Source organism: Triplophysa rosa, linkage group LG1 (assembly GCF_024868665.1).
Source record: "Triplophysa rosa linkage group LG1, Trosa_1v2, whole genome shotgun sequence".
In the NCBI taxonomy this organism is placed as follows: Eukaryota; Metazoa; Chordata; class Actinopteri; order Cypriniformes; family Nemacheilidae; genus Triplophysa; species Triplophysa rosa.
In genome coordinates, this window is record NC_079890.1 from 1,211,324 (window position 1) to 1,234,957 (window position 23,634).

The following is a 23,634-nucleotide window of genomic DNA, read 5'->3' on the forward strand; positions in this document are numbered from 1 at the left end:
TCCGCGTCTCGGCACGTTATTTGATTTCACCTGCACGTGGAGAGACCGCCATGTCTGTGTCCTGACAGAAAGATGGATGTCTGATGCTCGTCCGCCTCTCATGAGGCGCATCCAAATGGGTTTCTGCTCAGTTAGAGAGCGCCAACCCAGACAGATGGAGAGAGAGAGAGCGGTACGCCGGGTCCCTCGGCTAATTCATGCCGCGCTTTTTGGCAACCTGTTTTACAGAGATAAGTGTGAGCCAAGCGGATCTCTCTACTGTATCTCTCTATTAGTGATGTTTTTAACTCCAGCCTTGATATCGTATTAAAAGCTAGTAACTACTCTGGCACGAGATGGAATTCGCCTACGTCTAGCGACTGAATTATTCTTCAAAGGTCAGCCAACTTCCTAACGCGTTTTGTTTCTTAATTCACTGCCAGCTTGACATCTCTCCAAGTATGCCAAATATGTAGAGGAGATTTTCAAGGGCAGTCAGTACTCGAAACGTGTCTTCTGTTAGGAACGGGTAAGGACGTCCACCAACCGTTCACTTGATAAAGTGCACGACGCAAGTTCTCGGAGAGGATGTTAGTGTGTTTTGCATTAGCACAAGTTACATCTTTAAATGTTTCTCTTTAAAGCACCGCCACTAAAGCATTAAAGCATTGCATATAAGTGTAAGCCTTTTACTGTTGGACTCCAGATCGCCTGCTGTGACCAATGTTCTTGCTCTTATGCATAATCCATTCAGCTCACTTTTAGTTTTGACTATTTATTTTGTGCAAGAAACAATTAACCTTATTAAAAAAAGCACAGTATGCACTTTTCTTGGCATAAATTGCTTTTTTGTTGCGTCTTAGGTTCACTGTAAAAATTACAGTTTTTTTCACAAAGTTAAGCTTTTCCATATTTTTCTTGTAAATTTGCAGTCTTTTACTGTAATTTGATGGCTGTTTACTGTATTTTAAAAAATCTGTAAAAATCTGTTTTTTACAGTGTTGTTTAGCTTCACAACCACACGTTGCGATTTAAATTCTGCAAGAAGTTTTTAACTTTTAATTTGCTATGTTGAATGAATTTGTCAATATATCAGCACCTCGTACTTCTTAATTGTACGTCTATAAATATTTTCTGTCAGACACCACGTTTTCATTTTTTAAGGTTACTCAAAGACAAGGTCTTTCCTCTCTCGTGGTCTGGGTCCCTTTGGAAACGCTCTTGGAAAGAGGCCCAGAACTGTTTCAAATATGAGAACTTGTGCATCCGCCTGCGTTTGATAACACACAGCTGTCCCCCCGAACACAAGGCCAACAGCGCTGCTGTGCTCAGCCCTTAAACGCCCCCGCGGCCTCTGTTACAACGAATTAAATTTGCAATTAACCTTCTCGGGAGGTGAGGCGACGGCAGGCGGGCAGGAAAGCAGCTTATCTTACCTCAGACACAGCTGGAGGCTCATTGTGAGCGGCTTCACGTGAACGCTGATCAACACCATTCATTAGCCTTTACTTTTCCACCGCGAGGAACCTGTGGAGCACGTCCGGCCGGTCGTCTTTCTTTTTATCTGTTCAAATTTAAATGCATCTCGCTTTGCCAAGGGATTTATTTTTAGCCACCCAATATATTTATTAGGGCTCTAGAGTGCGACCAATTTGGTCGCACATGCGACCTTATTTCTCAATGGTGCGACTAAGAAAAATCTGCCGTTCGAGGGAGAAAAAAAGTCTCCGCGACTCTGAAAGTCTTCCTGTGATTCAACAACAGACACACATTAGGCCCATATCGTGGTCTAAACCAATCAGAGATAGTGAAGGGCAGACCCCCCTCTGATTGGCCGTAGTCCAGATTTTCCTGTACGTGTGTGTTCCAGAGGTCGCGTTAACCAAAAATTCTCTGTCATTGACAGATTTTTTTTACCAGTGACGGAAAAATCTGAAGGCCGTCCGTCCGTCATTTTGACGGATTACAATGTGGACAAGTTGTAACTCCCCGTTTCCCTTCATTAGAGCGTGATATGCTCGCGAAGGGACCTGCTTGTTTTCACCTGTCATTGTTACTGACTAGACATATGTGATGCGATCTGGGAAAGCCCGTTGGATGTCGCGCTGGGACGCGGGAAAGACAGTTCACCTATCAAAGTAAACCACATAACATGAAGAATGAAGGAGTAGCAATGCACATTTCCCGCCAGTCCTGTGTAAACTACGACATGCAAAGTTTTTTCATACAATGTTTTCGTGAGATGACAGAGCTCCCCGTCTGCAGCACCGGGAGTTATCCGATCGCAAAACATACAAGGGATGATCAGAAGTCCAGACACTATGCACATGATAAACGAGGTAAAACTTGCTTCACTGCTTATTAGTTGTTGTCTGTAATGTTTGTTAGTTTCCTTGTGTAGTGATAACGGCAGAGCTCTCGTTCTTTAAGTGTGCCCGCACCATTTTCCATACTTTCGTTTTATTCAAACGGTTTTGTACAGTATTTTTATAGACTTCAACACTGGGAAATGTTTTTTTATTAAATTGTTATTAGAGTAAGTCTTTTACCACTGTAAAGTGACTTTTACTTGTGATACTGGACTGTTGTGCATACACAAGGTGTGAGCAAAATAAAAACTGATTGGGAAAGGGTTTGAATATGGTATCAAAAGCTGTAATATATAAATTTGCACCATGTGTTGGGTTTTCCCAGATCGAATCACATATGAACATAAACTTTAAAACATTAAATATATAGATGAATATAAACAACAACGGCTTTATTGGGCATTCAGTTGTATTAAAATACAACAAGTTCCGAGACGCAAGTACAGCGTGATGACGTCACGAACATACTAATTACCACCTAACGCCACCTTGCACCATAGTGATGGGTAATAATAGATTATGATGGATTTTTACGAGCCTGTCAGTCAAAATGACGGACAATAAAAAAGTCTAGCGCAACCTCTGGTGTGTACGTGTGAAAATGCGTGTGCTGCAGTCAGACAGAGAGGGGAGGAGCTTATAGGCCCGTCAGTTAAACAGAGAGGGGAGGAGCCTATAGGCCCGTCAGTTAAACAGAGTGGATGTAGCGCGGATGATGAGAGAAGATGAAAAGAACGATTGACAACTTTTTCGTGAATAATGTTAAGTTAAGGCCTAATCCGTCCGAAAATCATAAGCACTGCTCTGACACGGAGCCATCAACCTCCCAGGTTATGTCAAGCCCTGGTCCATTTATCTTGAGATGTTTTAAGTTTCAGTTCGGTGAAGCACTTTAAGCACCAACACTTCTTCAGTAAGTTACCTTTCTTGTAGAATTGTGCTTCAAATAAAGAACTTGATGTTGACCAGATTGTTAGTTAATCATTTACAAGTCAATTTTGCCTATATGGACAGCGATTTAAAAAAAAAAGTGAACTGGTAAAACTGTGGTGTTAAATGCGATGCGGTCGAAAATTTGGATGCACCTAACTTTTGTGCTGGTGCACCTAAGAAAAAAAGTTAGGCGCACCAGTGCAACCAGTGCAAAAAGTTAGTCCAGAGCCCTGTTTATGTACCTAATACCAATGTGAATTTTTTTGCTTTTCACACACAGTAGTGGTTCACGTTTTGTTGTGTGGTGCTTGTAGATGATAAATACCATCATATTGAAGAAATGCATAATAACACACTTCTCTCCTAACCGTAAGAATAAATGCGACTGTTGGTGAGTAACGGTGCAGAAAACGCTGTCTGTCTGCATGTTGTTACCTGCGGTAGTTTTGCGCAGCGGTCACTGTTTTGCATATTGCCGTGACATTTGGTGAGGTAGAGAAAGCATTTGCATGTAAGGGAATGTGTGGTAAATTCATCCCTGTCGGTTAGTTCTCAGCGTCCTCATCTCCCATCATTACCGTCAGCAGCTCTCGACTTTCTCTTCCCGTCGTACACAGCTAATGTATTTCCCATCATAACATGCGGGATGTTTCTGATTTTCAACATACTATCTTATGTCTAATGAGCACTTCGTAAAGTACACACAGAAGTTGTCTGTTTTCTTCTAGTGGCACATGACGAAAGTCAGTTTCTGTCAATCTTGTGAGATTTTAGAGCAGTTTTAAATGATTTTATTTTAAAAATCTGTCTGATTTATTCACTGTTGGACGCAATACATGGCACTTGGTTCAATATAACATTTAAAAAAGGAAATTAATTCATTTGAATTTCAAAGCATGAGAAACAATTGTTGTATTACCAGTGTTGTAATGTAACGAAGTACAAATACTTCGTTACTGTACTTAAGTAGAATTCTCACATATCTGTACTTTACTTCGTTATTTATATTTCTGACAACTTTCACTTTTACTCCACTACATTTCCTAAATAAAATGTGTACTTTTACTCCGATACATTTCTCCTAACCATCTTCGTTACTCGTTACTACAAATTAAAGAATTTTCAGAAGAAATTTGAGTTGGTGACGTAATGCCTGTTTGTTGTCATGTCAACCGCCAAGCACAAAGAAGAAGAAGTCCTGCTTGTCCGGGCATGTCACATTATTGATGCCATCATGGTAGCACCTGCTGCAGGCTCTGCTGCTAACGTTACCACTCAGGTAGCAGATGACGAGCATCTCGACTACAGTGACGAACTTGGTGAACTCCGTGGTGGTGACGAAGATAACGTTACACACCCGTTGCCGTATTTGCAAGAAATATTTTCGTACATTGGAGTGAAAAATTCTTCCTACCGGATTAAGTGTGGGTTTCCATTACTCTGGTTTTATTCGCATTTTGAAGTTTCGCATCAGAAACGAGTGATGGAAACGCAAAATTTCTAATTAAAAACCCTTAATTCGCAAAAAGGTTTTTACGCTCGCTTGAGGTGGTTTTTCATTTTTGCGAAAAAGGGTTAATGCGAATAATGGGAGATGGAAACGCATTTGCTGAATAAATTCCTCCAAAAAGTCACGTAACTGCACTATGAGACGGCGTAACCTGACTAACCAGAGTAATGATCTTGTGACACAGCATCAGAAATGTTGTGATGGTCATTCTTAAACGCCTGAGCAAAGTCGTCAAGTATTTTTGTAATTGCCTCTTAGAACTGTCACGACTGTGTTTCCCGAACAGCAGGCATCCACAAAAGCACCGCATTTATTGAGTTTCCTAATCGTCTGCTTGCGCAAGTATATCAAAACTATTATATTCAGTGGCTTCTCTTACTGATATTTAGTGCCAGTTTATTAGGTTGACTAGTTGAATGGAAACGGCAAATGTTTTATGCGATTTTCCAATTTTGCGCATAAGCTAAATTCGCAACTTTGGATGGAAACCCGGTATGCCTACCGAGAGTCACTGAAATATTGGCATTAAAAAACTCCCCGTCCAACCTGAAGAAGCACATCGAGGTAGGTTAAATTAATTTTCATTCAATTCACGTTATTTAACATGAATTAGTTATCATAAGCCTGTTCAGATATCTGGCTAACGTGATGGCCAGGCTAACGTGTGCTAGTTAACTTTTCTGATTAGCCAATGTGCAGATATTTAACAACACCAATGATTTTCCCTCCGAATTAATTCAACACATAATACTGAAATGGTTAATAACGGTTTCTGGTATAGCCTAAGTGGCGGCCGAATATTTCCTAGGTAAATTAGTGTTACACCGGTGGAGGGATTTTTTTTGGACCACATTAGGCTAATTAATGGCAGGTTACAGAGGAGCCTTCAGGATTACTCACATCTTCAAAAGCACCGTGCATTTTGTTGAACTTGAGATTTGCTTTGATTTAATTACCTCAAAATTCTAACCGTTCACTTTTTTTTAAATACCTTTACTTTTACTTTTACTTTTAGTACTTAAGTACATTTTATATCAGACAATTACTTTTGATACTTAAGTATACTAAATGTCAGGTACTTTAAGACTTTTACTCAAGTAATATTTTAAAGGGTGACTTTAACTTCTACCAAAGTCATTTTTTGGTGAGATACTTGTACTTTTACTCAAGTATTGCTTTCAAGTACTTTATACAAGACTGTGTATTACTAGAATTGTATTGCGTTCAAGGTTTTATTGAACCTTCCGACAAGATCTGACGCCGTTGCTTATTTTAACATCAAATTTAAATAAAAAAGGAATTAAGAAAGCTAAACCCTCACCGGGAACATATTGGTAAAAGCTCGAAATCAAATCAAAAATGTTGACACAGGTCATGTGTTGGCAACTCGACCAACAGGATTAACCAGATGTCATGACGAAACAAATCATCACAGCTCTGTAGACCACGCCGGATGACGTAAAAAACGCTGGTCCGGAAAAAATAAATATAACCAACAGAATATTATAATATTAAAAAAAACTACTTATAAATAAATCAATAAAAATTGGAACCTTGTACCGCGATATACCGTGGCACGTTATAGATCAGTGAGAAACAGCCGTATCGCGGTATCACTGAACGGCCGTTGATCTGTTTCAGCCGCTGTGGGGATTATTACAACAGCGTCGATTGTTCTGTGGTCAAACAGTCCTGTGTCTCCTCTGATTAAACAGCAAAACCTTTGCCATCCCATCAGCCACCTGCCCGTCTCATCACGCTGACCTCTCACCTGTGCACCTGTGCTGTCTCTTTGAAGGGAATAGTTGTTCATAGAGCTTAATTGATGTGGATTTATTTTGCCGGCCGTATTAGCAGTATGCAGTTTTCACACTGAATAGAGTTTGCAAAGTCTCGCCATCTGTTTTGTGTCCGTGCTGAAAATACGGCGGAAATGTGGCGTGAATCTGTCTGTAAACTCAAGGTTTTGCAATAGGCTCGGCTTTGGTGAATCAGCAGAAAATAACGGTGCAAACGACTCAAGCCGTGGCTTGAAGAAAGACACCTGTCACAAGTGTTTTCTGTTTAGTCAGTCTGAATGAATCCAGACGACCGCTTTGGGGTTTGAATTCGGGCTAAATGAATTGCGATTTGGACGTAAATGTGATTTTTCACGCCAGTCGAGTTTGTAATGATTCCCAGTAGATCATTTCCAGTAAGACTTGTGTAATTAATGGTGGTTAGGAAAGGAAAATGTCGATGTGGCAATCCCGTCTGTATAGAGTCGCAGCTGTTACGCAGCACAAACGTCGTCGGTTTGATATTTGAACGCGAGTTTGACGTTGCGTTTACACACCACGGGTTCAGGATGTGTTAAACACGTCTGACTCTCTTCCAATCGTGTCAGATCTGCAGACTTGGGCGTTTGTGCGCTGAATCAAACCGGCACATATTCATGGTTTCAATTAGACCTTTTTATTACACACAGAGCCGGTACGTGCGCAAGCATTGTGGGATTTAGAGTTCATCTTTCTTCTGTGTTTCAATAGAGAATGTCAACTTTAGCAGCGTAATCCTCCAGCGCCTCACAAAATACAACAAGTCTGAAAGGTTTGTGTACTTTTCTGCTTGGAAATATTACGGTTATGGCATACAGTAAAATAAAAAAGACACTTTCAAGTAAATAGCAAAGACACAATTTATATTAGTATGTAAATATTATTTTGGTCTTGCAAGTGGGCTATGAGGATTAGCATTACATTTACAAATCTTACTTCATCTTACTTGTGCTTTCTAAATCTCGGAGGACTTGTTTTAGACAACACATAAGCTGTTACCATTATGAGGGCATTCTCAGTTTTCCTCTTCACAAACAGCTGGTACGAGCACAAAATAACCAAAGCATTCCTTAAAACTATTTTTACCATAAGCGGCACTATTTTCAACTGGACGCCCGCCTTAAAATGCAGCACACATGATGTGAGATTCAACACAACGGCCAAAGATCTGACAGCGAATTCAACAATGACTGTTTGTCTACCTGAAGTAATTGTCTAAAATAGGTACGAAAGAAAATATTTACAATGGCAAGGGTTCACTGTTGAGCGTGTACCGAAACTGAGCCTGAGGCTGCGACTAAAATGAAAACGGAGGTTTTTGCCACCCTTTCACAATGGAATATATGAGAGCTGGAAAGTGACAGCGCTATAATCATCCAGCTTTGTCCAGCTTGCAGCTATATAAACAAATCTTCCATTTGTGGTGGTCTTCTCTCGGTTTACATTTAGACTTTATAAACTTAGCGCTTGAGGCTTTCCAAAAAAAATGTAACTCCAAAAGCTCGGTTGTGGGAGTGAAGTCAGAGACGCACTTAAACCGATTATATGCAATTGGGACTCTTTTCTAAACTGCATTTCCCTCTTTGTTTCGCTTGAATCATTTCAGTTCTCCCAGCAGCAGTTTCTGTCCCCGTCCTCCTCCTCTTTTCCATGGGCGGCACCTCTCAAACTACACCAACAGAGCTTCAGTGTGTGCCACAGCTTTCCTCTACCCTGTTATTAGTGCTCTCAATAAAAGAGCAGACGGACCGTATCAGAACTCACTTTAGCATCGAAATCCTGCTTCAAAGTTTCATCGGAGTTTTCTCTGTAAGCTGTTTGGTCGATACAATGTGGTACATTTTCAATAACATGTTTGTGACGAATGTATGCTAATTTTGTTTGCGCCATTCAGAGTTGACTCCTTTTTTCCAAGCCGATAACTTTGTTATTCATTCACCTTCGGATTTACAGTTTGGCAGACTGCTTACTGTCAAACACGCCAACATTACACACGGCAAGACATGCCATTTTCATGATCTCATGTTATGTACTCTTTAAACTATTCTTTTCCGTGTTGTCAGTTGTCATAGTTGAATGACTGAATTGAAGGAATATACAATTTTTCAATGTTATAATTTTCAATATTTATTTTGCCTCGTCCATCATGAACTGCATTTTGGGGTCGCTTTCTTCATAGAGGATACATGTAATGATTTCTTAGAACGTGTGCTGCCTAAAATATTCCCTTAGGAGGCAACACACTGGGAAGAATAGTCACAGTGGATGACGCCCTTTAGCCATACATGTTCCTTATTGCTTTAGTTTGTAAGACGGTAGGAATTTGTAAATTATTACCAAAGAGACAAAACCTGATATTGCTTCTGCTGTTGTAAGTGTCTTTTAGCTAACGTTGTTCGATTGGTCTCGGTAAGGTTCCGATTGATGGTGTGTGTCTGTCGCAAACACTTCCGAGGAACAACAACAAAAGGTTAATGCGTCATATATTACACTCGCGGGTGTTCTGTGGGTTTATGGGTATCTTTCTCACCCTGTTTGTCGAAGGCATTTAAGAGCCAGAGAGGACAAAGGGGATTTCTGGTTATTGAATAACTCGTCTTTGTATATTGGGCGTATGGGTTTTAAAATTCTCCGTCACACATTCGCAAGTGTGTAATATAGCTTGAGCCTCCGAAGGCTCGAATGCGGTGGAGTTTATTGCAAAGGCTAACTTCTAAAGTTGAAAGACCTTCATTCACTAGTTCTGAAGATTTATGACGCCCTGTTTACACTCACAATCTGGTTTTAAGTGGTTTTCATCTTCCTCATTTCACATGAAACCAGTCATGCCACCTAACAACCAAACCTGAAGTGAAACTTGGGCTTTAGGACTCTTCAGTTGGTGGCCAGTAGTGAATGTTCTTAGTTTGATCGCGTCGATCCCCGAGCGAACACGCCTCAGGCTAAAATCCAGGTCTGGATATTCAAGAAGCTCGAGAGAAGCGTGAGGGAGTCATAAATTATAGTGGATGCGTTGCGTTTATTGCGTTTCGCTTCAGCCCGCCATGAAATGAGGAATGTAATGTACCTTTGTGCAGTGTGATATCATTTCCGGAGCCGGCTCTCTTTGTGTATTAACATGAATGATAGGCCTGTAAGGTTTACGTCTTTTTCCTCATGGTCAGGTACACCGGTTCATCATTTGCTGTCAGATTACACATGTTTGAGGAATCATTTCAGACCTCGCTGACTAACAAGCTCCTTTTCGTGATGTCTTGATAACATTCGCTTGAGATTTGAAGGAATAGCTCATTAAAAAATAGAAATTTTGTCGTCATTAGTGTGACACTTTTTCTTTCATCAAGAACACAGAAGCTGAGACATTGTGCTCAACATCAAGATAGATTAGGAGTTTTTTTGAGGCTATCTGATTTCTTTGTGTGAGGATCAGATCGACATTTTGTTCAGTTATTTGGATGTCTTTCTCCTGTGAAAGGATTTAAACTACACGCCAAAGCTTTATACCAGTTCTGGCAGGCCATGTTAGTCAACTTGTCAGCTAATCAGTGTCAACCAACAGTGAAACAACATACCTGACTATGTCCCATTTAAAGTTGCCTTCTTATAGCTCTTCTACAGCATTTTAATCATGCCACGCTAAAAACCCACCTCCATCCCCAACTCCTCCTCATCCGACCGCATCCATCAGCTAACCTTTTCCTTTCTGACAGGTTTGTCCTTTTAGTATATTCATTTTGCATATCACTGCTGATATGGATATCCCTGTTTTGAACATTGTTCTGGTTCCCTGCGTGGGGGATATTATTATTATTAGTGCAAGGCTGCATGGACAGGCGGAGAGTTTGTCCAGAACAGTTTCATCCCGCCAACCTTAAATATCGCTATTGTTTAAATCTTTGACGGTAGTGGTCCTGACAGAACTGTTATTTATGAGAAAAATCGGCCTGTGTGACTTATTTTTATCCTTTAAGAATTGATCAAAAAGATACTGTTATATTGGTTGACTGGCATGTTGGTTTTAATCAGAATTTAGATGGATCAATATTTATATACAGTATGTTGGGTTTGTAGATTGACGCAGCGCTGTTGTTTGTTGTAGAGCAGCTCTTACTAGGATGTGTATCCCAACGGCATCATTTGATTTGGATGGAAGCCACTTCAAATAAAGAGATGAGAGGGTTTGATGCGAGATTTAGCATGCGCACCTCTGCAGAGCTGTGTTCTTGAAACCTGTCAGGATTCAGATCAGTCTTAAAGGGACAGTTCACCCTGTGTAAATTCCTGTTCTGTTGAACACACAGAAAGATATTTGGAAGAATGTTGCTAATCGTTTTGGGGCACTGTTGACTACCATAACGGTAATCAATGGTGCCACGTTCTTCAACATATCATCTTGTGTGTTTAACAGAACGAAGACATGTTTACAGATTTGGATCAACTTGAAGGTAAAGAAATGATTTTGGGGTGAATTATCCCTTTAACACTGTTCAGTAGCTGCCGCTACCGAGATTTCATTGTGTCTCAAGATAGTGGCACTTTGAAACATGACATCCATCAGATTTTTTCAATGAGTTGAAAGTGGATGTGATCGAAGTTGACATATTTACTTAATGCGCTATTAATATTCCATTTCCAATGTTTTGTACGCATTCCACTTAAAAGAAAACTAAATCTTCATCATCTTTTATCATTGCAAGATGGTGACGACTCACCAGATGAAATAAAATGCTTTGTTCTCTGTACTGAAGGCATCATAAAGCACAGAGCTTTGCTGCCGTACTGCTTCTCGTTGTTTTGATATGGCTCTGACGATTTATACCGCCGCTTTGAAATCCACTCCAGGCACCAGTTTACTTTCTTTCTGTGTGTTTTCCCACTCCTGACGAATTCAGTCACCACCGGCCAGGTAGCTACCGTTCCTTTTTCTTCCTGTCCGGCTTGCGGTTCAATTTCAGCCTTTGTGTTTAATATGGCATTTCCTCTATTCTCTCTCGACCGGTCAGACTTTCCAAAGTTGTGCCTTTTATTCGTTTTTAATCTCGTCTCCCGTTACTCCCGCAGTTTATTAGGTTTTGCGGATGTCGCGATTGCCAGGGACAGCAATCTGACTCTGTATTTTTAGGGGTACCGCACCGTCCCACCAAGGTGGTTTGCTTTGTAACTCAATCGCCTGAAGATAAAAAGCCCGAGTATTCGTTCTGTCGACTGAGAAAATGATAGGCCGTCGCGGTCGTTTTGGAATTGGATTGGGCCGCAGATACAATTTCAGCCGGTACAAAATGAAAAGCCTCCATCATTGTGAGTAATGTAGAGTAAAAGAGACCAAATCTGCCCGAGCCTGTGACTGAACGCACATCTGCAGTTTAATGTGTAATGAAAACCTGTATCATAGTATACAGAGTCATTTTATCTCATGACCGAGTTCTTTCAGCTGGAAATTCTGTAAAAACGGTTGAAATATTACATGAAGCATGCAGAAATGTTTCTTTTCAAGTAATTTAGTGAATGAAATGCTTTCCAAATGAAAGGTCTTTTGTTATATTTATTAGAAAATTAGATGCGAATTAAAAGTTGTTATTAATAATGAACAAAAGATTTCGTTTTTATCATCCGTTTTAAAATATTGTATTGTATTTAAAAAATTGTATTTAAAATTGGATACACCACATTTAAAGCCGTGGTAAAATTGTTCATTTACACATATGGGAATAAGGGGTGCCACAATATACCCTCTTTGGCGATAACCGTGATACCAAGAACGATGTCTATCAATACCATGATACTACACATATGATAGAGCACTTTTTTAAAGATATTGGGGTTTAATATTGTTATCGTTTCATTATTTTGTCCTTTATAACTGACCAGATGCGAGTAGTTGTAAAAATAGTCCTGAGCTGACCATCACCACTCGCCATACAACCAGACCTCTTCACAACTCACAACAGATTTAGATAGTTACCCTGTTTGAATGTGCTGTCTGAATGGGTTGTCGTGCTCACCGTTATCAGTGTGCGTTCAGGCATCGGGACGTTTGGGTGGAGTGTTTAGAATAGCCCCGACCAGACCTCGTGAGACCTCTTCTCATTGGCTGCTTATCTTAAGTTTACTATGAAGACAACACTCAAGTTATCTTACCAGATAAGGATTTGATTTAGATGTCCTGTCTGTCAAACCTAAATTTGGCTGTAGCGTAACACTGACGGGTTTTATGTCAGGTTGTATTCATCTTTTTGTCTGGGCTCCACCTCCTTCAATTCTGAGAATCAGATGGTGTAGATTTTAAAGGTCCAGTGTATGACATTTAGCGACATCTAGTGGTGAGGTCACGAATCGCAACCAATGGCTCACTCCACTCCTCTCTTTCGAAGCACTACGGTGGCTGACACAGGACAAAGATGTCGTCACGTTCTTTGCTGAAGGAACGTATTTACGAAACGCGTTCTGTAGAGCAGTTTGTCCGTTTAGGGCTACCGTAGAAACAACATGGTGAATTACATGCAAGGGGACCCGCGGTGTATGTAAACAGAAATAGCTCATTCTGAGGTAATAAAAACCTAACACTTCATTATGTAAAGTCTTTATACACCTCTGAACACATAGTTATGTATTTTATAAAAGTAACACAAAATGTGTTGTCCTTAAGTAGACACAGAGATGTTTTTAAAGTATTTATCTGATTGGAAATCTTAAACTTTCTTGTTTACATCCACCAGACCCCAAAATGTGGCTTTGAATATAAATCATTATAATTTCAGGAGCGACTCTTATTTCCCTTTCACACACCGATTGATTATTTAGGTGATTATTTCGTGCATTTTAATGCGGTTGCTGCCCCCAAAAGGTCGTCTTAATATTCCCTCCCGGGCACCTAAAGCAACAAGTTGTTTTAAAATACACACAAGTGAATGCAGGTCACATCAGTAACACCCACCTGACGTTTCACATGATTTGTGTCCGAGTGCTACAGCGGATGTTACGAGCGAGACCTTGACTGCCCGCTCGGCCTTCAGGAATCCGTATCTATTAACGTCCCGCTCCGCTGCTCTTTCCTCAGCGTTTAGTTGATAGGTGTTGGATGAGGCCGTCAGTGGTCAGAGGTGCGTATCTGTGTCCAGATTCATGAATTGATTCAATAAAGAGGGCAGTGACAGAAACGGCCACGTCTGCTAGGCGTCTCTTCATCACCATTCATTACGTACTGAGTCTGTCCTTTGTCAAGAGACCCGGGGCCTGTCAATGTGGCCGATTATTGCCCGCAATGACCCCATCCATAAGCACTGATGGATCATTTGTTGGCTTTTTATTCAAAGACGGTCTTTGTTCTTGAGGATTCGATACTGTATCGTGAGGAAGGTTGGCGATTCTTCTTCGTATAAGGATCATTAATCAAGTTTTGATTTTGTGGGAAATGTCAGTTTGACATCATTTGACTTTAACACGCGGAAGGACTTTATATTTCAAACAGAGATGGCGATAGAGAGGCCAAAGTTACGACGTTTAACTTAAAAAATGACGCACTTAAATGTGGGTATTCTCTGTTTCGTTGACCTTGGCAGTTGTATTTCTGGCTGGATCGGTGACTTGTTTGTCATTCTGAAAAGACGTGTCAAAGTGATTCTTTCTCACATTCTGTATGATGTCGATGTTTGTTGTGTGGATGAGGAAGGACATTTCTTGTCAACGGTCCGTTTTTATAGTTACGTCATCGCAGCTGTTGCATAACCATGTGTTTGAATATGGCACTCATGAGAGAGCAAGGAAGAAAATCGTGTCAAAACATCCCGACCGACGTGATGGATCACAGAATGACAGCAGCTGTATTTATTTTCTTCAGCGTTTTTGCCTTTAGTTTGAAACCTCTTAAGCGTCATACATCACGATTCCTTTTTTGGGTTTAAACATGTTTAAAAGTTTGCTTTTTTTGACACATGGAGCGTAAAATTGGTTGCATCGCAAGTTTGCTGCTGGGTTTCATATCCCTTTTAAAAATGGCTCCATGCTGACGTAAATAATGAAAAGATGAATTCTGTTAAAAGATTGTGGAAAATGTCCTTGAGTTCGTGAAAAGTGTTTCCTTGATTTGGTTACCAACATTCTTCAAAATATCTTCTTTTGTGTTTTGCAGAGAAAAGTAAGTCATACAGGTTTGGAAAGTAAATTTGTGTGTGTGTGTGTGTGTGTGTGTGTGTGTGTGTGTGTGTGTGTGTGTGTGTGTGTGTGTGTGTGTGTGTGTGTGTGTGTGTGTGTGTGTGNTGTGTGTGTGTGTGTGTGTGTGTGTGTGTGTGTGTGTGTGTGTGTGTGTGTGTGTGTGTGTGTGTGTGTGTGTGTGTGTGTGTGTGTGTGAAATCTTCGCAAGGCCTGTAAGAAGTTTTGTGTTCGTACAGTAATTCTTCATCAGATATTTTAGAGAAACATGTTTTTGATGCTCAGCAAAAGTGTCAAGCCGTCAGATCAGTCATGACATGTGTTTAACATCAGACGTAAAGAGTGGAAGCATTTATCGTCCTTCAACTCCAGTGAAGTTGTTTGGTTGTGTTTGATTTTGGTCGCTTCTGTTTTCTAGATGGCTGTGTTGTGATGTTGTTTCTTCGTGAGCGGATAAATCCTCATGTAGTTGTGTTTACTCTGGCAGTTTTAAGACTCGTCGAAGGCACATTTGCTGATAAATGGCATTACAGCTGTGGGACGGGTGACTAATGTGACCTTATGAGACAGACTCTGTAAAACTCCACGAACACACGCACACACACAAGCAGAAATACAAAGATGAACACATTTCACAAGTAATGATTCTGAAGGGCCTGTTTATATCTGAATGATTGGAGCAATGCCTCATTGTTCGCTACATTGCGATTGAACAGAAAGCTTGTTATCGAGTTGATCTCAAAGCTGGGTGGATAATAGCGTTCGAGTTGCTCGGGGAGAATTTCTGTTTTCCAAACAAATCTGAGTGTAGAAATCTGTCTGGTGTTTGCGTCCAGTACTGGTGTTGTCTAGAGCAGAGGGGGTTCAACTGAAAAATAACATAACTTTATAAATCATCAAAAAACAATTCTGTATACATAAAAACAAGTGAATAAATTAGGTTCACTTAAAATGGCACCTGATGAAATTAACAAGATTAACAATAGGCATAATGCAAATAATAGAAGAGATTACTTTGAATAAAAATGTATTGAAATGAAATAAACACAAGTAATGAATACATTTATTAGTACATTGCAGTATTGAGAAGAAAAATATATAATAATGTCGTAAAGGCTAATTTTACATGTAAAATATGATTTTTTCAGGATATAAATTGGCCGTTTAAAAAAGATAAAAGGCTTTTAAATGTTAGGATGGTGGTCCTACTGGGATGGTCATTTGGCCCCCCCAAATGACCATCCCAGTAGGACCACCATCATATATATATAAATCATATATTACGTGGGATCTAAAAGATTTCTTCTAGAGCAGGGGTTTTCAAACAGGGGTCCTGGGACCCCCATTATTTCACAGCAAATACAGTATAAATACAGTGGTTTAGGACCCAGTCAATGGGTGAAGGTGTCAGCCTACAAAATCAAAAATAGCTTTTCACTTTAAAGGGACACTTCACCCAAATATGAAAATTCTGTCATCACAACACAGAAAGATATTTGGAAGAATAACCAAACAGATCTTGCCCCCCATTGACTCCCATAGTAGGAAAAAATACTTTATCACTTTTTTGTTCTGTTGAACACAAAAGAAGATATTTTGAAGAATGTAGGACAGCAAACAGTTCTGGGGCACTTTTGACTATTATACAGATTTTATACCCCCAGAGGGCCCCTGGAAAGCTCTAAGGGGTCCCCAGAAAATCTCTGAGTCATCTAGTGTTACATTTAGATGCGTCTATATTTATTTCTTACCGTTTATCTCTTTTCTCTTGCTACATGCATACATTCCAGAATTGTTTCTTTTTTATCTTTACAGTGAGTTTTCTCTCTACAGTTTCCTTTATTTCACTCACTGGGGTTTGATGTAATGAAAATTGCTACAAGTACAAATACATTTGAGTTGATAATGTTTCTCTTCAGGTTAGTACATCCAACATTACTCTTATAATTGCCAATTACTATGTTGTCTCAATATCACGCATATTATTTCTCTAAAAAAAAGCTCAATTGTTTCTCTCTAAAAAATATATACGTGGTTAAGGAAGAGGGTCCTCACAAAAGGTTCAACATATTTGGGGGTCCCGCGCTTCTGAAAGTTTAAAAACCTCTGTTCTAAAGCATAAAAAAAGATGCAAATCAATGCCAGAAAATATGATATATGCTGCAGTATCTTAAGCCATGCAGTTTAATGATGCATAAGTAAATGAATACTTAAATTGGCTAAAATAAAGTAATACAATACTCATTTACTCAAAAAGCTTTTAAAGACCCTTTTAGAAGATTGACAAATCTACTGTAGGTTATAGACCAAACAATCACAGTTATGAGAGAAATCTTGAAAAATGAAACCACAGACGTCCATTACTGGAACATGCTGTAACAACGCCATGTTTTATCTTCATTTAAAAGGCTGCTTTAAGGAAGTATTATGGGTAAATATGTGCAGTTATCTCGGCGTCTCTCGTATTACTGTTATCTGATCTGTAGTCAGTTAAAGTGAATTGAATGAGAGGTGTAATCTTGAATCTCACGCCCGAGAGGTGCTTCTCCATGTCAGATATTACTCGCCGCGCATCACCGTGCCAGAACAAATCCACCCGTCACAGACGAGCAGCCGTCTGTCGTAACGGATTGTGCACGCTGGCTGCGGAGCCTTCAGATATCATCCAACAGGAGAGAGAGAGAGAGATCACACGCCAGCAGATCTCAATGCTTTTTATGCATGACATGAAAGGACATTTATGACCCGTTCTGTAATCTAGACTTGATTTTATGGGTCATGAAAAATGTGATTATGTACTAGAATGAAGGCGGTCGGAGAGGTTTTGGTAAAACATAAAACCATGAATGCGAACATAAATAGGGTCTGTTTTTTTATGTGGCTCACGCTCGGATCTGATCCGTGCGGTGTGTATTAAAAGGGCAACTGAGTATCCCAGGATAAGAGTAATACACGTGTCCCTGTCTGAGCCGATTTAGCCTGATTCTGTGTGAATGTTCCCGACCGTGTCAGATTAGGTTACGCTCCATTTTTGCCTGATGCTCATCTGATTTATTTATTTATACAAACTAGCAAGAAAATAAGTGCTTTGTGTTCGCATGGTATAACAAGGGTTTTATAAATGTACTGAATTATTTCACAGCAAATACAGTATAAATACAGTGGTTTAGGACCCAGTCAATGGGTGAAGGTGTCAGCTTTTCGCTTTAAAGGGATACTTCACCCAAATATGACCCAAATCATCACAACACAGAGAAAGATATTTGGAAGAATGTAGGACAGCAAACAGTTCTGGGGCACTTTTGACTACCATTGTCATTTTTCCTACTATGGGAGTCAATGGGGTCCAAGAACTGTTTGGTTACAAGCATTCTTCCAAATATCTTTCTCTGTGTTCATCAGAACAAAGACATTTATACAGATTTGGAACAACTCGAAGGTGAGTAAATGATGACAGAATTTTCATTTTTGGGTGAACTGTCTCTTTAAGCTTACTGAAATGTGAGTGTAATGGAAACCTGGCATCCCTTGACGAAAAGCAGAGCCATGTCATCGTGTAGCCGTGGGAATTCATATACAGTCTTATCTGTTGGAAGTGACTGTGTCTTGTTGTAATATATTTGTTTAGGCTCCGAGACGTCGGATGACAGTCCTATCACAGCGACAGCACATTCGCTCCATGACGCGCATGTACTTCATTTCTCTGGCATTCTTTGTTATAAAGAAGAGTGCGCTATCTGAGCGTCAGCATGATGTTTCCATTTGTGTGGACCGCTGGAAGCTGTGATGTGGATGGGAAAATCTTTCTAGAGTACAGTGAAAAGTTTATCCATCTCGTGGAGCGATAGGTGATGTGCTTCGAACCTTCGGAATGTAACTTGCATCATTACCGCAACAGACGGTAATGACAGCTGGAGTTGAGCTGCAAAATCAAAAGAGATGGATTGCAAGCTATACATGCAAATTTTTAAATATAGTTTTAAAACATCCATTTCCAAGTCACGAATGGCTAGACAATGGATAGAAAAGTGGGTCAGAAGTGTGGGAAGCCCTTCTAATAATAATGCAGTGTACTTGAGAGATAAAAGCGTGAGTTGTAAAGTGAGCTGTAAGTGGTTGCTTTAGGGCACCGAGAAGCTGGTGTAAGTCTGTTAATGACAGTCATGCTAGTTTTGTCCTGGCATGTGAAGCTCAGATTTGAGTTGGAACGGTGAGTTCCACGAAGCGCTCTTGGTTTTATTTCGGTGTTTGGCTGTTGATCTCGACTACTGTGATTCTGCTTAATGGTGTTTAACCTGCAACTTTAATGAACATGAGAGGCTTTGATGGAATTTTTATAATGAGTCATAAAGTGGTTTAAGAATGAAGACGTGACCGGGGGTGTTGGGAAATGAGGGGTTGTTAATGATGCAGTGACTTTTCCCAGGCTTTATCAGGTCAGCCTAACCTTCATCATTGACAATGTGTTCTTCTCACACCCTTAATGCTTTCCACTCAATAAAGCATGACTTGCTAACACCTGTTTTTTGTCTTTAGGTGTAACACACATTATTACTTAGTAGGGAGATCCTTACCCTGCATCCAACATCGTGTACTGTGACTAGGGTTGGGTGTCATTAGAATTGTTTTGTTCTGATTCTGCTTATCGATTCAGTGCCGTCTTATGCTGTTTGCACACATGCACTCTTATTTAAATTCATATTCTCTCATTTTATGTCTTGTGTTGTCATATGTAGCACCAGTGTCCTGAAGAAATGTTGTCTCTTTCGCGTCTCTTTGTCTTTGGTGTTTGAAGCACACACTCTAGTAGGACTGGCATAAAAATGGGTCACTCGGGTCCTCTGACTCTTTGCATCAACTTCCAAAGTCCTCAGACAGGCCTTGTCCTGTAATTCTACCCATTTCATTGAAGCACCTTTAAGTCCACGATTGGCCTTGTGGCCACTTTCCATCCTTCTCCTATGTCTTAGGGTAGACTTGAATGTTTTAGAGAATGAACAAGGAAGCTAAAACCATTGTTAACATTAACCAAAAATAAACTTATGCAGGAAGTTAACACATTTTCAAGTATTAATACTCGTTTCCTCTGTTTTCTTCTAGATGCAGCAACTGTTTTACGAGAACTACGAGCCAAACAAGAAAGGCTACATCCGTGATCTCCACAACAGTAAAATACACAGGGCCATAACTCTTCACCCCAACAAGAACCCACCGTACCAGTACCGACTGCACAGCTACATGCTGAGCCGCAAGATCGCCGAACTGCGGCACCGCACCATCCAGCTCCACCGCGAGATCGTGCAGATGAGTCGCTACAGCAACATGGAGGTGCACAAGGAAGACCTGGAGCTGGGAATGCCTCCGTCTTTCATGCGCTTCCATCCCCATCAACGAGACGAGGTCCTAGAATGGGAGTTCCTCACGGGCAAGTACATCTTCTCATCATCGGACGGACAGCCTCCCCGGCGCGGCATCGACTCCTCGCAGAAGATGGCGCTGGACGACATCATCATGCAGGTTATGGAGATGATCAACGCCAACGCCAAGACGCGAGGCAGAGTCATCGACTTCAAAGAGATCCAGTACGGCTACCGGAGGGTCAACCCCATGTACGGGGCGGAGTACGTGCTCGATCTGCTGCTGCTTTACAAAAAGCACAAAGGCAAGACCATGACGGTGCCGGTCAGGAGACACGCCTACCTTCAGCAGACCTTCAGCAAGATTCAGTTCCGGGAGGAGGAAGAGATGGACGCCAGGGTGCTGGCCGCCAGGATCAACCAGGACTCGGACTCGCTCTCCTTCCTGTCCAACTCTCTGAAGATGCTCGTTCCGTTCAAGCTCAGCGGTCCCGGCGTAGAACCGCACGAACCCAAAGAGAAGAAGATCAACATTCTTGTACCGCTGGCGGGACGCTACGAGATCTTCGTCCGCTTCATGGCCAATTTCGAGAAGATCTGCCTCATCCCCAACCAGAACGTCAAGCTTCTCATTCTGCTCTTTAGCACGGACAACAACACGGAGCGCGTCAAGCAGATCGAGCTCATGAGGGAGTACCACATGAAGTATCCCAAAGCAGACATGGAGATCAAGCCGGTTTCCGGCCCCTTCTCTCGCGCCATGGCCCTGGAGGTCGGCTCGGCCCACTTCACCAACGATTCCTTGCTCTTCTACTGTGATGTGGACTTACTGTTCACTCCCGACTTCTTGAGCAGGTGTCGGGGAAACACCGTGCTCGGGGAGCAGACGTACTTTCCCATCATCTTCAGCCAGTACGACCCCAAGGTTGTCTACGCGGGCAAGGTCCCCAGCGACAACCACTACGTGTTCACGTCCAAAACGGGCTTGTGGAGACACTACGGTTTTGGCATCGTGTGCGTATACAAAGGAGACCTGATTCGAGCGGGCGGCTTTGACGTCTCCATTCAAGGTTGGGGACTGGAGGACGTGGACCTTTTCAACAAGTTCGTCCAGTCCGGGATTAAGCTGTTCCGGAGCACGGACACAGGTATCGTTCACGTCCATCACCCCGTCGTTTGCGACCCCAATCTAGATCCCAAACAGTACAAAATGTGCCTGGGTTCCAAAGCGTCCTCACACGGCTCCACGCAGCAACTCGCTGAGCTGTGGTTGGAGAAGAACGACCAGGGATTCCGTAGGATCACGAACTCTAATAACGGATCCACGAGGACAGAATAGACCCGGCGTGTACTCATTTGTCTGTCTTCCTCTTTATGGTGTTTTTTTAACTACCTTATTTATTTTTACAGAAAAGACTGTGGATCTATTTTGAAAAGACTCGTTTTGTAACGTATACAGGAGCAAAGAGCAAATCCAGAGTATTCGGACTCGACCTTTTTTTAGCAATGTTACAAATTGCAAAAAATTAAAGGAACACAGGAGTACGGCGTGACAGATCTATTTTACGAATCCAATACTGAGCATTATATTTATGACTGCTGTGTACCTCGCTGTCTGCGCACCAGTCAATACATCACAACGAGTTTGAGTTACCATGTGGTGTCCGGCAAAACGGTAAATGTTTTTCGTGAATGTTTACAGAGAGCTATGAACAAGTGATTTCGAGTCGGGCAGGGTGAGCTACAAAAACAACAATCTTAATTGTGACAATTAAGGGCCATTGATCAAAAATTTGCTTTATTTAGTTTGTTTTTCCAGTTGCATTGTTTTTTATTTGTTAAGATGCGTAATAACACTGTTTTGTTTTCATTTTTTATTGACTTCTGTGAACGAAACTGCTGGATGTAGATCTTTCCAACTCATTCCCACTGTTTAATTTATTGATGGTTCAGTCTCGTTTGATATCAGACTGAGGTTGTGTATATTAGAGATTGATAACCGTCTCAGTCATGGATGATGTTTTTGTTGAACTCTTTCTGTCTCAAGTTCCTTTGATTACCAAAGACTTTTTTGCACAGTTGCTCTAGGTTTGAGAATGCTTGCGCGTGTGTGTGTGTGTGTGTGTGTGTGCGTGCGTGCGTGTAGTGATGGAGCAGGATTTTGTACTGTAGGATAGCGGTACCTTTGATCAGATTTCTATACTACACAGCTCTCTGAAAGTATACCGACAACAAGCCACTTAACAAAATGAAGAAACTCTTTTCTCGTGTAATCTGATGGACGAGTCCTTTGCTCCTGTTTTGTTCTTGAATTGTTATGTAAGGATGCACACAGGCAGTTCTTTCGTGTTCGAGCTGATCGAGCCGTTCATCAGTCTGATCAGATTCTGATATAAATGCAGATCTCCCACACTTGTTTGTTTCTTTGGGTTTTTTGGGGGCGTCGTCATTCTTCTGTTCTCTGTTAGCCTCCATACAACTTGGAAAAAAGTTTTATATTTAATAAAATGAAAAACCTTTATCAACATTTGTCTTGTGCATGTTTTTTACCTTTCTACTTTGTTGACTGAAGATTTTATCATTTGTTTAGCATTGAATTGCAATGAAGCAACTTTAAATGAACATATAGGCCCGGTTTCACAGACACGGCTTAGCTTAAACCAGGACTAAGCCTTAGTTGAATTAAGTTATTTATGTCGCTTTTATAAAAATACCTTAGAAGAATACATTAATGGTGTGCATCTTGAGACAAAACAATGGCACTGATATATTTTAAGATATTTCTGGGCATGTTGTATTTAGTTAAGACCGGTCAAACCTTCATTTTAGTCTAGGACTAGCCTTAAGCCTTGTCTGTGAAACCGGGCCTCAGTGTTTTAAACAGTTTTTATGCTCTATTGACGGCATCTGAGAGTTTCATTACCACAGACAATCATTGTGATTCCTTCATTTGTTAAATGTGAGTAACTCATGTTTACAGTTATACACAATTACAATCAAGAGTGTCGCAATATACAGATATCGTCAAAAATCGTAATATTAAAAAGCACAATTATCGATATAGTGTTCTTTGTGCGCATAGCATAGTGTTAAATCTAAACATATCGTAATATCAAATTTGATATAGTGTTAATTGGACACATCATATTATCATAACTAATTCAGTGCGTTAAAGTTTTGCCTTAAGAGAGCTTACAAACTCTCAAAGTCCTTTATTCACACGTCAGGAATGGTTTCTGATCTTCTTTATTGTTTCTGCGAATGTCTGCCTGACGTCATCTCTTCACAGCGGTGATTCAGCACATATCTCAATACTTGACCCACTTCTGTCCTCCAGCGATGGGCTTACGCACCTGAGGAATGTTGTTTTAAAGGTGTGTGTGTGTGAGTGGAACACTTGTCTGTACTTGAAATATCCGTGGGTTTCAAACAGAGTAAACTGTATCAGTTTAGTGAGTTTATTTTCTTTTTGACGTTTGGTTACACCCATCATTAATACAGAACCACACTGAGCTAGTAAG

General features: G+C 40.8%; 1 protein-coding gene across 1 annotated transcript in view; it reads left to right on the forward strand.

The window, feature by feature from the left end:
* chsy1 (chondroitin sulfate synthase 1) overlaps positions 1-22,632 on the forward strand; it is a 51,544-nt gene extending 28,912 nt beyond the window's left edge. Inside the window, exon 3 of the mRNA XM_057330331.1 lies at positions 19,857-22,632. Coding sequence (XP_057186314.1) covers positions 19,857-21,452 — 1,596 coding nt within the window. The 3' untranslated portion in view covers positions 21,453-22,632. The remainder of the gene's footprint in view (positions 1-19,856) is intronic.
* Positions 22,633-23,634: the final 1,002 nt, after the last annotated feature.